The sequence below is a fragment of the Eublepharis macularius genome, chromosome 2, assembly GCF_028583425.1.
Source record: "Eublepharis macularius isolate TG4126 chromosome 2, MPM_Emac_v1.0, whole genome shotgun sequence".
Lineage (NCBI taxonomy): Eukaryota > Metazoa > Chordata > Lepidosauria > Squamata > Eublepharidae > Eublepharis > Eublepharis macularius.
The window spans coordinates 164,135,554-164,151,500 of NC_072791.1; the positions used below are offsets into that span (position 1 = coordinate 164,135,554).

The following is a 15,947-nucleotide window of genomic DNA, read 5'->3' on the forward strand; positions in this document are numbered from 1 at the left end:
GCTAACCTTTTATCTTGATGTACCCAGAAACAATGATACAAAAACAGCCACATTTTTTAACAAGGAACAATGGAAATATATGAAAATTAGTTTAGAAACCAAAAAGTACTTTTCCTATCACATTAAGAAATGTTCAGCCTTGGGCCTGCCCTTTCTTCTTCAGTATTCTCATACTCTTGAAGAATGTGGGTAAATTGAAAGCCATAAGTAGGGTATTCAGCTCTTCCCTACACATATATCGTTGCCAACATCAAATGTCACAATTCAACATTATCATCATAAAAAACACACACACTGCTCCCTGGCTTTTCTGACACTGGATTAATTTCATGGTCGCGCTTTTGATTTTTCAATTTTTATTATATCTTTGGGCTTTGGATTCTTCAGATTCTGAAGAACCCATACATACTCAGTCACAAAGTTCAAAAACTTAATTCACTCATAAGTGGAAAGTAAGAACTGTCAATTTCAGATATTAGGGATTTAGCAATGTAATTAAAATTGAAAAGGAAAAGCTGAAGGCCTGCCAGAGTGGGGATTGCGGAATCAAAGGACTTTTCACATTCCATATTGAAATACCTATTTTTTTTCTCTGTGCACTTACATTAAGCAGGCAACCACTGCTTTTTTTAAAAAAGGACCATTTTACACTACCACTTAGCTAGAATTACACTCACTTTTCCAGGTGTTACAATCTAAGTGAAGAAAATATGCATGAACAGAAACCAGAATGAGCAATAAGTTGTAAAAATGTATCTGCCTCATTGACTGCGCCATTTCTAACTGATCAGGCTCATAGTACAGGCAGGCCAGCGCCACCATTAAGGTGGTGAGGCGGGGGCCACAGGCCCAGAGGGGGCACCAGAGGGGGTGCCAGGGGCGGAGGCGCGTATCCTGCGCCACCGCTGGCCGGTCCCGCACCACCGCCGCCCCGCCACTGGGCGGGCGCAGCAGCCACGGACCAGGGACGACGGCGGCCAGGGTGGCGCACAGTGCATGGGCGGCCTCCTCACTCCGCCCCAGCCACCCGCCGGCAGCACTGCATCATGCAGTCCGGGGGGGGCACGCACGCGCAGAGCGCACACGCAAGGATGGCCTCTGGCGCCAGAAACCCTGGCGCCGGGGCTGAGTACAGGAGCAGACAATCCACCATTACTTGTTAACGAGTCTAATCTTTTCAGGTAATTATGACAAACCTTCAGTACCATCAGTGTCAAAACTCAAGTAACCAAAACAAAATCCTAGCCATATGAAGAGTCATATTTTCCTCACCCCCAGGAAAGCATGTTCCTATTCCTGTGGTGCTGAACATTACTCAGGAACGCACAAATACCAGATTCTGTGGACCTTCTCTCTCAGGAGAAAGTTAAAGCAAGCCTTCTACCAGCAAGTTCTGATATGATTATCAAGAAGACACCCACCAGAGAAAAGAAACCATCTGTAACAGGGGAATGCTTCTTTAAGGTCTGACCTTGAGATTATTTGCGCATAGGACTTCATTCATATATACAATGCAAGTAAATTTGAACAATGTGTTCAACACATGCACAAAGACTGAGTAGTGATAAAATAGTGTACAGAGAAGGTGGGGGAAATGAGTAGCATTCAAGAGATGTTTCCTACAGTTCACCAATACCCTGAAGATAGGCCTAATATTTCAAGACTTCAGGCAAGGCCTTTAGAGAGGACAGTTGACTCAAATGAAACATAATGAAGGAAACTGACCAAATGAAAAATTCAGTTTCTATTAAGGTGGGCACTGAAAACAATTGGGAAAGTATGCTTCTTTTGGCACAAAACCAGACTATACGCTTCTTACGCTGCGACTGTGAAACTACTTTAGCCCGGCTGCGGCCTCGAGTGTCAGGAGGTGTTGAGGTAATGTTTGTGGTACTTCCAGAGCTTTGCCTTCTTGTACGGATCCGACCTATAGAAAGCAAAGACAACAGTGGTTAAACTGATTAAAATGTGTATGTGCAAATCTTCTTCACTACACCCCTTTGTACTAATACATACTGAAAAGCATACTCACAACATTTCACATACAGACAACCAAATGAGGAATTTTATGTCTTATTTCTTCATCTATATTATTCAAATTAGGATGAGCAAATCTATTTGGAATTCAAATTATAAAGTCTACTTATTTTTTCCCCAATATTTGAAACATGTTTAGAACAACAGAAACAAAATTTGGGAGGAATTAACTTTTGCATCAAACAGTTTTTATTTTTAGAAAGGTGCAATACACCAAAAATAATGCATAACAAATGAAAATATAGGAGAAAAGCAAAATTAACTCCAATTGTTCATATGATATTGGTGTAAGAAGTAACTGAATAAATGGGGGAAGGAATCAGAGATAAAGGGATACAGTATTGTAAAGCTTGAAAGAAAAAAGGTTAATCATAGTATGATTTGGATGGAAGCATGGCTTCTCTGAAAATCAGTATTAACTAGGACATCCCTTCTTACAAATAAGAAGCTAAGACACAAGTGAGATGAAAGGCTCCAATACCAAAACATGTGGTAAGTATCATAAATCAAATAAGTACTTGCTCACCAAAAAGATAGTTTGGGTCTAAAGTCTTAGGCTGCAACTTTAAGTACACATGTATTCAGTATATTTGATACGAATGGATCTTGTTTCCAAGCACATGCTTTCTTTATGTCAAGTGTGATATTTCCAAGGTCAAAGCAAGACGGAAATGACATTCTGAGTATTTAGCTTTTGACATCTGAGATTAGCGCTTCAACCCCAAACTATTCCAGCAGGTGTTACTACGAACTCTTATCCTGCAGGCCATACTACACTATATGGAAAGTTATTGACTCTCAATTACTTGTTAACATTTTAGGTGGGTAGCCATGTTAGTCTGCAGTAGAACAGTAAGATACGAGTCTGGTGGCACCTGGGAGGCTAACAAGATTTACAGAGTGTAAGCTTTCGAGAGTCAGAACTAGGGGTGTGCATCCCAAAAAGATTCAGGTTTCCCGCTTCAGGTTTACTCGAAGCGGGGGGGGGGGGAATTCGGAAATACCATAACTTTGAAGCAGCAAGCCACTTCAGAATTATGGTATTTTACTTGCTTCGGTATGCTCCGTAAATATTCGGAGCATACTGAAGTGAGAGGGAGCAACTACCCCACCACCACCTCCCACCCCCCTGGGGCAACCGCTCCACCCCCCCCACCCACTTACCTGACTGGAGGGAGAGGGGGAGGGTGGTCAGCTGAGTGGCGGGCCGCTACTGCGTTGCCATTGCTGCTGCTTCAGCAGCGGCAGCCACAGCAGCCCGAGGCTGCGATGGCCTGGAGCCAGCTGGCTCATCTGCCGCCGCACCATCTCCTGAGCCTGCAGGGCGGTGGGGAAGGCCGGAGCTGCCTCCTCCAGTCCTCCCTGCCCCTCAAATGGCGGCAGCGCCACGGCGGCCATTTGAGGGGCAAGAAGGGCTTTCCCCGGGTGGTGGGGAGGGCCAGTGCCACCGCTGCCGCTGATGCTGGCTGCAAAAGTAAGTGGGGGTGGGTGAGGGTGGGGGACTGGGGCTGGGGTGATGTTTAAAAGGCCCCACCGCTGCTTGCAAGCAGCAGTGGGGCCCTTTAAACTCAGCCCCAAAGCTTTCCAAAGCATTACGAATGCTTCGGAAAGCTTTGATTCAGGATTTCCGAATCTTTACGGATCAGGTCTAATTCGGGCATTTTTTCCAAATCGGATTCCCGAACTGCACATGCCTAGTCAGAACTCCTTTCTTCAGACAGAAGTAGCAACAGAGATTCCAAAGCCTTTATAACCCAGCCAAAGATGGGTGGAGTGTTATAGCAACCTATGCGGGACAATGATACTCTTCTCTCACAACAGCATTGGGAGGCAAATCTTTTCTTGCCCACAGACAGCCCCCTAACCTTAAACAACTTCTCACTCATAATAATGTACTTCCCAACGCTAAACCAGCCTTTGGGACCAGAGCCTGCAATAAACCCAGATGCCAACTCTGTCCCCATATTTACTCTGACAGCATGATCATTGAACCTAACGACACAAATTATACCATCTCAAATTATACCATCACTGTTCATCTTCCACTGTTATATATGCTATCATTAACCAGTGGGAGAACATTTTAATCTTCTAAGACATTAGATTGCTGAATGTGTCAGTCTTCAGATAAACTTAAAGGCTGCCATCCTCCTGGTTTTCCGCAAATGGTGCAAAACTGAATTATTCAAATAGGCTTTTTACTCAGATAGGAGGGCTGTATTTTAGGGAGGAGACGTCAGATACTTGAATAATGAGTTAGGGACCATATATGTCACCACTATGTTGCCCTACATATTATCTGTTGCTTTAAGTATGTGCACCTATGTGCCACCTGGGCTTCAAGTATGATCCTACTGGGTAGTTATCTGTTGTCTAATGTCAGTGATAGAATTGCTTATGCTCTGTTTCAGCATCTCTTCAACTCTGTACTGGATTCTTGCTAATGCTATGTCTTTGTAAACTTGTATTTATTTACTCTATGGCATTGTTTATGGAAATGTCATTGATATTGACTGTACTAGTCTTGCGCTGTGTAATCCACCTCAGGGATCTCTATTCCTACTCATGTCTGAAGAAGAAAGCTCTGAATCTTGAAAAGTTTACACTCTGTAAATCTTATTGGTTTCTAAGGTGTCACTGGGCAAAAATCCTATTAACATTTTAAAATACATCTGCTGGCATTCTTCCATAAAGCTCAAAACCTGCTTCAGAAACCCAGAAAAAGGTTACTATAATTGATTTAATGAACAGTAAAAATCAGTAAATACAATGCAACATGTGAGTTTTCCTATCATAAAAACTGACAACAATGTCAGCTCATGTGACCCCAACCCAACCAACATATCTTTGTGCCACAAAACTGGTAAAAGGCATTTTATGCTACAGATCTAGCTTTAGTTCAACTATTACTAGATAACAGGGTAACACACACACACACACACACACACACACACACACAGAGAAAAGTCAGTTTCACTTTTTTTTCTTGTGTGGTGTCCTTTCAGAGAGAGCCACATAAATCATACAAAACAAGCTGTCTGGTAGTTAGGAAGCACTCCTTGTCACACATTAGAGCCAGTGTGATGTAGTTAAAGTGCTGGATCTGGGAGACCTCGGTTCAATCCCCACTCTGCCATGGAAGCCTGAGTGACCTTGGGCCAGTCACACACACTCAGCCTAACCTGCTTCAAAGGGTTGTTGTGAAGATAAAATGGAGGAAAGGAGAATTATGTAAACCACTTTGAATCTTCATTGTGGAGAAAGGCAGAGTATGTGAAGTAAAAAAATAAACTATAATCATCCTCCTGTTGCTCTGACACTGGTATCTTTGAAATGCTATACCCCGAGACAATTCTGAAGCATATCAGGATTGGTGCCATTTTTACTACATTCATAAAGCAAATTCCGTTAATAAAAGGTTCTTAGTGATGATATCTAAGGAAAGGAGGAACAGTATATTATACTGAACATTATGATTATTTCCCAATCCACAAACTAGGAAAAGCTACCTCAACTATAACCTGTAAAACTATTTCTGCAGTCCTGTAAAGTTGCCTTAATAGCATCTATATATTTTGTGCCCTGGAGCTAATGGCTGTAATTAGAAAACACATATGAAAGATGTATGGGGAGCCTGGGCAGCTAAACAAATTACTGTTTCTAAGTTTGTTGAGATGAAGGAAAACTATGAAGCTGAACCCAGTTAGAGAGTGGGATATTTGAGACTGTGGGGCTCCCAAGGAAAGAGCAATGTTTATGCATGTTTTATCTACTTTATTCCACAATTAGTAAAGGGTTTTTTTTACCATGAATCTCTTGTTAGAAAGTATCAAGTGTCTCTGCAATAGGCTGCCAAATAAGATAACACTCTTTCGCTCTTTCCCACCACCATCCATCATTTTCATTTGCTGGCTACTGAAAATTAGGAAGTTATCACAAGAAATATATATGCACTGTATCTATATTTACACTCTTCTTGCTGTGATAAGATCCACATCATATCGACTCCTTAAGAAAAGTGCCATGAAAGAAAACAAGGAAAGGCTCAATAGTCATAATTAGAGATGGGCACAAACCGGGAAAAAAATGAACCGTGCAGTTCGTGGTTTGTCACATTTCATGAACTATGAACCACGAACTTTCACGAACCTGCCCTGGTTCACGAATCGGTTTGTTTTGGTTCGTGAAAATGTGACTTCCCTGCCAGCAAATCACCACTTCTAGGTCAGCAGAAGGTCACTTCCGGGCCAGCTGAAGTTCTGCAGGAAGTCCATCCCCCGTTGCCTAGGAAACTGATTGATTGGCGCCAGGCTGTCTGCAGTGATGAACCAAAAAATGAACCAAACAAACCAGCCTAAAGTTCATGGTGGTTCGTCAGAAACAAGCTCTGATGAACTGCTAGTTTGCGAACCACGAACCGGCCTAGTTCGTGCTGAATTTTGGTTCGTATTTCGGTTTGTGCCCATCTCTAGTCATAATGATGAAAAATAAACCATTTCAACAATATTGATACTATATTGTACTACGGACTTGAAAACCAAGTTTCAAGGTCTCTCCTACATCCTGTGGTAACCTATAGCCCCAAAATAATAAAGAACAGAATTCGACACAAACCTTCTGTGTGGCCCCAGCAAAAAGACAAGAAAATAATAAAGGCAACTGATGTGTGCTGCTGAACTTCAAAGAACCGGTTTAACAATTAAACAGAAATACATTGTAGCTCTTTCTGGTAAGAGAGAGAAACTGTCTCCCCAATCATGATGACTATGCATCAGGAAGGTCTCTTTGTACCTTATTGGCTTTGGCTTTAGTATTTGTATGAGTTTTATTATGCAGGCATCTCTAATTTTGGTCACTTTTTACTTCTAATTTTTGGTCATTTTTATTATTACAGGCTGGAAACTGAAAAGAAAAAAACTGAAAAAATGCCTTGTCCCTTCTACATTTTTTCCTCAGGCCTATCACTACCATTTTCAAAACACACATAGAACTATTAATTACGGCAATAAACATATTAAATAGAAAGAATTCAGAATACTTGGAAAAGTTAAACAGAAATCATCAATGTTTAAAATAAATCATGTGCTTAAGAGCATCTGAAATTGGGGTGGTATTTCCATTTAGCTGGCAGATTTTTTATTCCCTGTTTGGGAACAGTTGAAACATTTTTTGTACTCTGACATCACAAACCAGATAGGTCCAAGACACCGGCCTGGAATCCCTGGCCTTGCATGCTCCTTCCCCTCACACATCCCATGGACATTGCAGACTTCCTAGTTTAGAAAGTCTTCAATCTGACCAGAGTTTTATGTGATATTTGAACTCAGGTGCTTAAAATGTATTAGGATTTGTTTCCTGCTAACAAGCCAGGATTCTAAACCAGAATTATACCACAGCCTCAGATTCTAGTTTGTTAACATAAAACAGTTTGTGGCACTGGGAAGGGAGGAGGTGAGGAGAGAGGGTACAGCTTTATACAGAAACAAGGGAATACAAGCAGGTCACGAGAGATATGCACTTCCTTTCCTCTTGTGCTTCAATTCCCCCCAAGACCCTGCTATCCAGTAATAGCATATCCAACTTCTAAACGCATTTTGAGAACCCAGATACACTCAGGAGTGACAAACTGTTTAAGAGTGTACAGAATCTCATGTTAACGTTCACAGATAATACTGAAAAGGGGTAAATAGGATGGGAAGAATTTGTGTATGAGTAGAAAGGAGAAGGGTACACATGGCCTACTCCTAATGCCTAAATTCAGATCAGCATTAAATCTGAATTATATATTGGCCTGAGAAAAAGGATCTTTTAGAACAGCAAATAACTATGATGTAATTGAAGCAATGTGGGATTAATATGGTTATTTATAGTGAACTACTAATAAAATACAAGAACTGGAGGGATGTTTAGTAAGGAATTGTAGCATCTTTTAACTAAAAAAACCTTTTCTTAGGAAGCATATAATAGAGCAGTAGAATAAAGTAAAATTATACGTAACTGGTTCAAAAAATGCCATTCCCCACCCCACCCCATCTGACAGCAAGCCACTAACTTCTTTGGGATTGAAGTGCTTCTTTCTCTTCGGATTGTGCCCTAAACTTTTAAATATATTCTTCCAAGATATGACCAAGGTTCATAGAACTGCTTTTGCAGTTACAAAAACCAGATAGGCAGCCTTTGCTTTATGCATGAATTTCAACCAAACAAATCTCGTATTTATAATTCTCAAACATGCAGTGAAATCATAAATGGTCCAACACTGTTTACAGAACTAATTTGAAATAGATATTCTATTAACTATTAAGCCTAACAACAAGGGTGAGTCGACATTGTGAAGGGTACCCAATTGCATCAAAATGAGTAAGAGAAAAACACCATGCAAAAGTTCATGCAAAAGGCACCAGTGAACACAGATGAAAACTGGGGACTACTTGGTGATAACAGAGACCTGGTAAAGCTGGAGACAGACCTCAGTTACAGAGAGACTGCTTACCATCAGGTTTACTGGTAGTACCATCTTTAAGCAAATTTAAAAAAATAAGGAGAGGGATAATAGGGAACAGTTAGTAGTATCAGCAGAAGTGGGCAATGTGAATTTAGCTACAGAAACAAAAAAAATCATTGAGGAATTGAGGAAATAAGAGTTAGTTAAACAGAAGTTATTTATGAACATCTAGAGCCTAAATAACCATAAAACACATGTGGGCAATTGTTCAAGACTTCCCACTCTCAGCCCTTCAGATATTTATGTTATTTTGTGACCCTAACTCAATGTTCTCTCCTTTGTCATTACTTTAACCAGATCAATCCTTGCAGCAGAGATTATGGAAACAATAGTACCATCAGCTGACATGTAAAGAAATAAGCACATATAGCAATTAATGCATTTTTAATGTGTTTGATCAACTCTTAACATATTTTGCATGGCCTCGCAAACAATGCTAAATGAAGTGACTATGGCTCTGGAGATGTAAATGACTAGCCATGTGTGCATCAATGCAGAAGTGAAGAAAAGGAGCCCAATGACTTTTAACTAGAGTAAATGTTCTACTACATGGAATGTGGAACCCACCCCTGCCTCAGCACGATCGTCAAGTGGTCTGCTTGATGCAAACCAGCAGGAGAAGTGCCTGCAAGCACTGCCTGCCCCCCTGATCAGTATTGCTGAATACTTGGGGGGGGGGGTGCATGCGCGCAAGCGCTTCCTCCATGCATTTGCACCATGTAGATGATACTATGATTGCACGGAGGTGGGACCAGTGTGCTCATGTCCACTCTCCCTCCCTATGCAATAAGTCAATATGCAGATAGGTCATCGGCACAGAGCTAGTATCTTTCTCGTACTCCCTTGAAAGTCCAGTGATTTCTGAACTTTTTTCTCTCCTTAATTTTGAGCAGACTTTGCCAGCTGCTGCAAACATTTCACATGCCTGAAAATGTGCTAATAGATACCAAATGCCACGTAGAAAAATGTGACAATGCTGCACATTTGCACCCCACATACTTACTTGATGATCTTTACATGGTTATTTTCACCACACTACTCATCCCCCAATCCTTACAAAAAAGTGACAATTTTCTATAAGTCAGTCTAGTTTTACGACCAGAACAGTCCAAGTACCCATATGTCTTCTGTGTTCTTATAACAGTCCCGAGGTATAAGAGCAACTGGAGAGGGAATTTATTTTACCAGAACAATTTCCATTATTATAAAGAACTTAGATACAAATATAGCAAAACTAACAAACTATACTTTATTTCCTGCCTCGTATCTACTATATTTTGTCACAGATTCTTTGTTCACCCCCTTGATAGTTTGGGATTGTATGGTGCAGACGCCTTATTGTGGTTGGGGGGGGGAGGGGTGGAAACACCCATCTTTTTCACAAAGCCATCCACAAAAATTGCTGTGGTACCTTTGAAACCTAACAAGCTTAAGAAGGAAAAATTGCCACCAACATACTATTTATTCCATGGAATGTAGGATATACTCGCTTTCAAACTACATTATGCTGTGAGGATGGCCTCCCCTATACAACACATTTTAAAAAATTACTCTGTAAGTGCTGAATAACTGTTGATATCCTAGACCACACACAAAAGAGAGAGAGAGAGAGAGAGAGAGAGAGAGAGAGAGAGAGAGAGAGAGAGAGAGAGAGTTACCTAGTGATGCATAGGAGCCTGGGGGCAGGGCTGCAGCAGAGCTAAAGGGAGCATCTGACCCAGAAGATGTTACTTTAGATTTGGCACTGGCTGCTGCATTCACGTCGATGTCACTACGGGAACGTTGCAGAGACCCTGAGGTTGACACTGATTTTGCGCTCACTGTAGATGCTTTGAGAAAGGAAAGAAATCCAAGATGAAAGAGAGTATTCTGAAAACTGTCTCCAAAGGGTCTTTTCAATACAAATTCAAATTCCTGCCAGGGGAATCAGGATCAGAAGAGCCCTCTTCCTCGCCCACACCTCAAATAATGGCTAGGCACAAGAGCTCCTAAAAGTCACTGTCCAAACATGGTAAGGAGTTACGTTTACCCGGACAAGTAAATTTAGTCTAGAAATTATACCCAAAATATAATACAGAGCAAACTTCAAAAAGGATGAGTCTGGACATAAAATAAAAACCACACATGCCAATTATTTATTTTTACAGAAACCTGAGGACTGAACAATTTCTAACATCATCATCTCCGAGGAAGCTTGTTGTTACAGGGAATGCATATAAAATTATTCTTATTTCAATATATTCCTTTAGAAACTGAAACAGTATTTTTTTAGCTGTTTCTTAAAGTATAGCTGCATCTATACTTTATCCACCCTGAGCTCCTCATGAGGAGGGTGGAATAAAAATCCAAAGTAAATAAAATTAATAAAATCTAATCAGAAGATTCTTCTTTAGTGGCTGCTCATACACATTCCCCATTCCCCCTCCCCTCCATCCTTAACCAAAGAACGATTTCCCCTTCCTCTTCAAGAATACATAAGAGGACTGTAGTGCTTTCAAGGTCTGAGCACCTGCTGGTTTGCCAGTGCTGTGACAGCCATTCTGCATGCAAGCACATCAAGTGAGATCCACCCACATATCCATATTACATAGAACACACATGTAATATTAAAAACAATGACAGACTTCAGTTGGCTTGAGCTGGTGTTTTAGCGAAATGGGGAATCCAATATCCCTTTTCCCACTTCCCTGAGCCATCCTGACTCTATTCTATACAAAATGTAGGTTCTCCTACCTCCACTCAACCCTTTATTTTGATCTAACTCACACTGCTGCTCTGATGTAGCTTCTGTGAGAAGAAAAGTTACAGGAATGTTAATGCCATTGCTTCTACATCTTACTATTGCTATCACTTGCAAAGCTATTATATCTGCCATTCATCAGAGTGAAACATGGTCTGAACTAAAGCATAAGCAATTGAGCTGTGCTGTAGTCCAAGACTAAGGTATGCTACCAATCAATAGTCTACACTAGAGGTGTGCGCTTTGGGTTTCCGATTTGGGAAAAATACTCGAATCGGTCGGATCTGTAAAGATTTAGAATTTATGAATAGGAGCCAGCATGCTGGCACCGATACGGAAATCCCAAATCAAAGCTTCCCAAAGCATTCAGGTTGTTTCAGGAAGCTTTGCGCCCGGGGCTGGCTTCAGTTGGCAGGCTGGGAGATCTCCCCCTGCCTGCCAGCTGAAGTTTAAAGAGCCCTTTCCCCGCCACTTGCAAGCGGCAGGACCCTTTAAATTTGGCCCAACCACCCCACAGCCCCAGCCCCAGCCCCCAACCACCACCACCCACATACCTTGGGCTGGCAAGGCTGCTGTGGTGGTGGAGATGGCGGCTCCAGGCCCTCCTGCCTCCCCACTGTCCTCCACAGTGGTGGAGGCGGCGGCTGTGGCCTTCCCCGCCACCCAGCTGGCTGCTGCTTCTAGAATTCTCTGCAGTAGCACATTATCATTTTTTTTGTATCAGAGATCTGCATAAAGTTACTGTCTTTATTGAAAGTGCTAGAGAATCTGTTGGTATCCCCCACACTTCTTCGTAGGATGACATTCACAGAATACAAAATCTGAAAGAATCTTACAGAGATGAATGAAAGCAGGAACAGCTGTCATCATTAAGTACTCACTCTTTCGTGTTTTACTCAGGTTTATGCGAGGCCAATTTAGAAAACACATCCCTCTTAAAACATACAAGGCTACACCCGCACCAAATAAACATTGTGTTGCTTAAGTAGCATAATGTTAATCACAGTATCTCATTTAAGGGGAGATATCACTACAATAGAAATCACAACAATTACACTTGGAAAATAGATCAAGATGAGTAGCTGTATTAGTCTGTCTGTAGCAGTAGAAAAGAGCAAGAGTCCAGTAGCACCTACAAGATTAACAAAATTGGTGGCAGGGTATGAGTTTTCATGAGTCACAGCTCACTTCAGATCTGAAGAAGTGAGCTATGACTCATGAAAGCTCATACCCTACCTCAAATTTTGTTAATCTTGTAGGCGTTACTGGACTCTTGCTCTTTTCTACTTGGAAAATAGAATCTTTTGCCATTTTGTACTCCAGAGTTTCCCTCAAGTGGACTTCTTTAGACCAGCTAACCCTTTCTTACCTCGTGATGTAGTACTTCCAGTTGGACTCCTTTTGGCAGAAAGTGGACGGCTAGGATGGAACAGAAAGGCTCTATTTAATAGATTTTCTTTGGATCAGTTAATGATGGCAGCTGCAAAAATATATATGATAGTTTGGGGGCTTCCATTTTGTTCATTTATAATGGATCATACAGCATATCAATTCCAAAGGTTAAAGAAAATAAAGAACACTGACGGTAAACATTTTCCCCTTCACCAAAAGGAGGTTAGGACATATTGGTCCACTCTGTTAGTACAAAACATATTCCAGAACCTATGTTAAATCTATGCCTTTTAGGGCTATTTTCAACTTTTCCAGAAAAACAGAATAGAGATTTTGAGGTCTGGAGACACATAAGCCTAGGAATTTGCGAACATGCTATCCCTATAACACTTCTGCCAAGGATACTCTCACTCTCTACTGGGCAGATGGCCCTTGAGCAAGCAAAAGAGATGCAGCCCTGCTCAAAGGTTGGAAGAGCAGTCATCCTTTTTAGGTGAGGAAGAACTACCTGTCTCAGCAGCAGTCCCCTGCACTCCCTACCTCTCTGCTGGAGGCTTCTTTTGGGTAGCTGGCCACCACCTCCTGATTCCACCCCCACACTGCTGCCAGGAGATACAGAGACCTAAGGGTGTGTTTTCATATCATAAGCATGAGGCCAGGCCATGGACAGGAATCTAGGCACTGTGTCTTAACTAAATCAACTTTATTACTACAATGCACAACTCTAAGAGTAAATATGATTTACAGTACTAGGATACAAACTAAGGAAAAGAAAAGAAGTATGCTAGAGAACTTGAGACTTACAAAATCCTGAGCATCTTATCACCCCTCCCCACTGAGAGATTCAAATGGGTGTATGCAGTAATAAATATTCTCCTTCTGAAAAAGTCTCACATACAGCCACACACATATGTGCACGCACACACACACACACACACACACACACACACAACAGCTCCTTTTCAGCCCTTAAAGGCTTAACAAATCTGGGTCTTAGGTTCAGGAGCCCAAAAGCCCATGAGGTCAACAGAGAGGTGTTAACATATCAAAGAGATACTATGTTTTCAATCCTGGTGTAAAATCAAGTCTACTCAGTTTGATAAGGTTTTTACCAGTCTGGGTATCTCTTCAGAACTTATCAGTCATCATAACTGCCATGCTCCCAACCTTAAGACTACTTGAAATGAATCTTTTTGAATCAGGTAACTAAATGAACAAAAAATTTAATGAACAAAAAAGACAGATGCGCAAGCTACTGAATAAAATCTATCAATTCCATTATCCACGTGTAAGTGAAATCCTCACTTTAGAATGTAAAATAGCTGTCATCAGTTACATGATTTTATCAAACAAATGGAGCCAAACTGATGAAACATGAAAACTTAATGCCTAATAAAGGTTTTGTTTGTCTGTTTGTTTGTTTCTTTCTTTGTTTGAAAGGTGAAACTGGTCTGCAACCACATAACTGGTCTGAATGTCATTTTGCTTGCTGGGTGTTGATAGTACTTTTGAGTGCACGAGAGTGCAGAGGCTTGGTTACCACCAGCTTACTGCCTTGTCTCATAAAATAAATAAATAAATGAAATGAAATGGGTTGTTCAGGTGGATTGATTGTTTTTAGTTGTTCCCACTAAGTGGCAATTCTGCTTCTCCTCATCTCCAATTACATGCTCTAATTCAAGCCAAATCTCAAACTCTTCATGTTCTTGCTATACTGCTTAGAAGAAATAAGATGTTCTGATTTATACAATTCCACCAAACTTATAAAATCAAGCTAAAATCCTTTATTATGTGCTAGGCTAGAATGTTAATAAAAATGAACATATAAAAGAAACAGAATGAACTTAAAAGGCAGGAGTAGCACCAATTGACAGATGTTGAATGTATTCAAAGAAATAGCCATACTTTGTTAGGGAAGAAGTGTACTTACTTGAGACTCTCCTGGGAGCTAGAAGAGGAGCGATCTGATTGGGGCAAGGACACTATGCTATCAGAGTTCTTCAAGTGAGATTGCAGGGCCTTCTGGTAAGAAGATTCCAGTGAATTATATAAATGTTCTGCTTCTCGATTAAAATGGTTGTGGAAGCCCCAGTAACACCTGAAAATAAAATATCAATAAATCACTGAAAAAAACGTATTAGTCAGTACACCTTAGGCACAAGGATTGATCTGCCAATTCTGGCCAAATTACAGTGAAATTCAAGTTATGTCATTAAAATAAGCATAGATGCAAATATTTACTTAATTTTGCATGATTTTTGCTTCCATAATTACTATTTTGGGGGGTAGGGAAGAGTTTGATAGAGAAAACTGGAGTAAGGTTCTAACTCCTATTATAAATAAGATTATCTTAGTCAGAAGTATTCAGGTTTATATAACTGACCAGTCTGTTGGTCGTTTTTATCAAGAATCACATACTGAACTTAATATGGTAACTTCTGGACTCCTCTTGTAGCAAGCCAAACAATTGCTCATGAGATCCAGGAAGAAAATAATGACAGGAATTTTAGTGGAGATCTCTAAAGTTGCTGAATAGCAATGGAACAGTATAACAAACTGACTGTAGAAAGCAGATGCCTGGCTTCTCAGAACCACTGACCAAACACAGATTGGAACTATAATACATATTCTCTTGTAAGTTTAAGTACACACATTCATCTTCTGAACAAATCAGACTAAAATGAAGCAAAGTAATTACTAAATAGGTCACATATATCATTGCATTAACATCAACTACCCCAAAGAAGTGTCTCAGTTCTTGAAAAAATGATAGTGCCCCTCATGAAGAAACATCTTATTATGGATTGCCTTGAATCTTGCTGCACAGTTTATGCTCTTCCAACAATGGAAAAGAGAAGAAATTGACTTACTTTCTGGCTTTTATCCGTGCTTCAGAGTCAGCATCATGGATTCCCTTCTTTATTGTTTCTGCCAATACTGATATATGCCTGAGATGAGAAGACATCATCATTCAGCTGATAACAGAAAAGGTGTGTGTTGGGGGGAGATACACCAACCCCTCCGGAGCCTGTAAGAAATCTGACTCTTCTCAAAACAGAGAAAAAAGATTTGCTACAGCCTTCATTTCCACACAATATCCTTTTTGAATGTTTGACTGTTGTGTAAGTTTGTGCAAGTCAGCTTTATTGAATTTGATTCTCTTGCATAAGAAACGCCAAGTAAACATTCTTCAGAGGTCATTCCTTCAGAGGCTGGTTACTGCAGAAACCACAGAAGTATAAAAGTACAGAGATGCTCAAAACCCATTTCAGT

The 15,947-nt window shown here is 40.7% G+C and overlaps 1 protein-coding gene across 1 annotated transcript in view; it reads right to left on the minus strand.

Moving 5' to 3' along the window:
• CLASP1 (cytoplasmic linker associated protein 1) overlaps positions 1-15,947 on the minus strand; it is a 252,409-nt gene that overhangs the window by 105,463 nt on the left and 130,999 nt on the right. Inside the window, exons 16-20 of the mRNA XM_054969847.1 lie at positions 15,545-15,622; positions 14,605-14,772; positions 12,652-12,701; positions 10,201-10,371; positions 1,820-1,927 (exon numbers count right to left, since the gene is read on the minus strand). Of these exons, the coding sequence (XP_054825822.1) occupies positions 1,820-1,927; positions 10,201-10,371; positions 12,652-12,701; positions 14,605-14,772; positions 15,545-15,622 (575 nt within the window). The remainder of the gene's footprint in view (positions 1-1,819; positions 1,928-10,200; positions 10,372-12,651; positions 12,702-14,604; positions 14,773-15,544; positions 15,623-15,947) is intronic.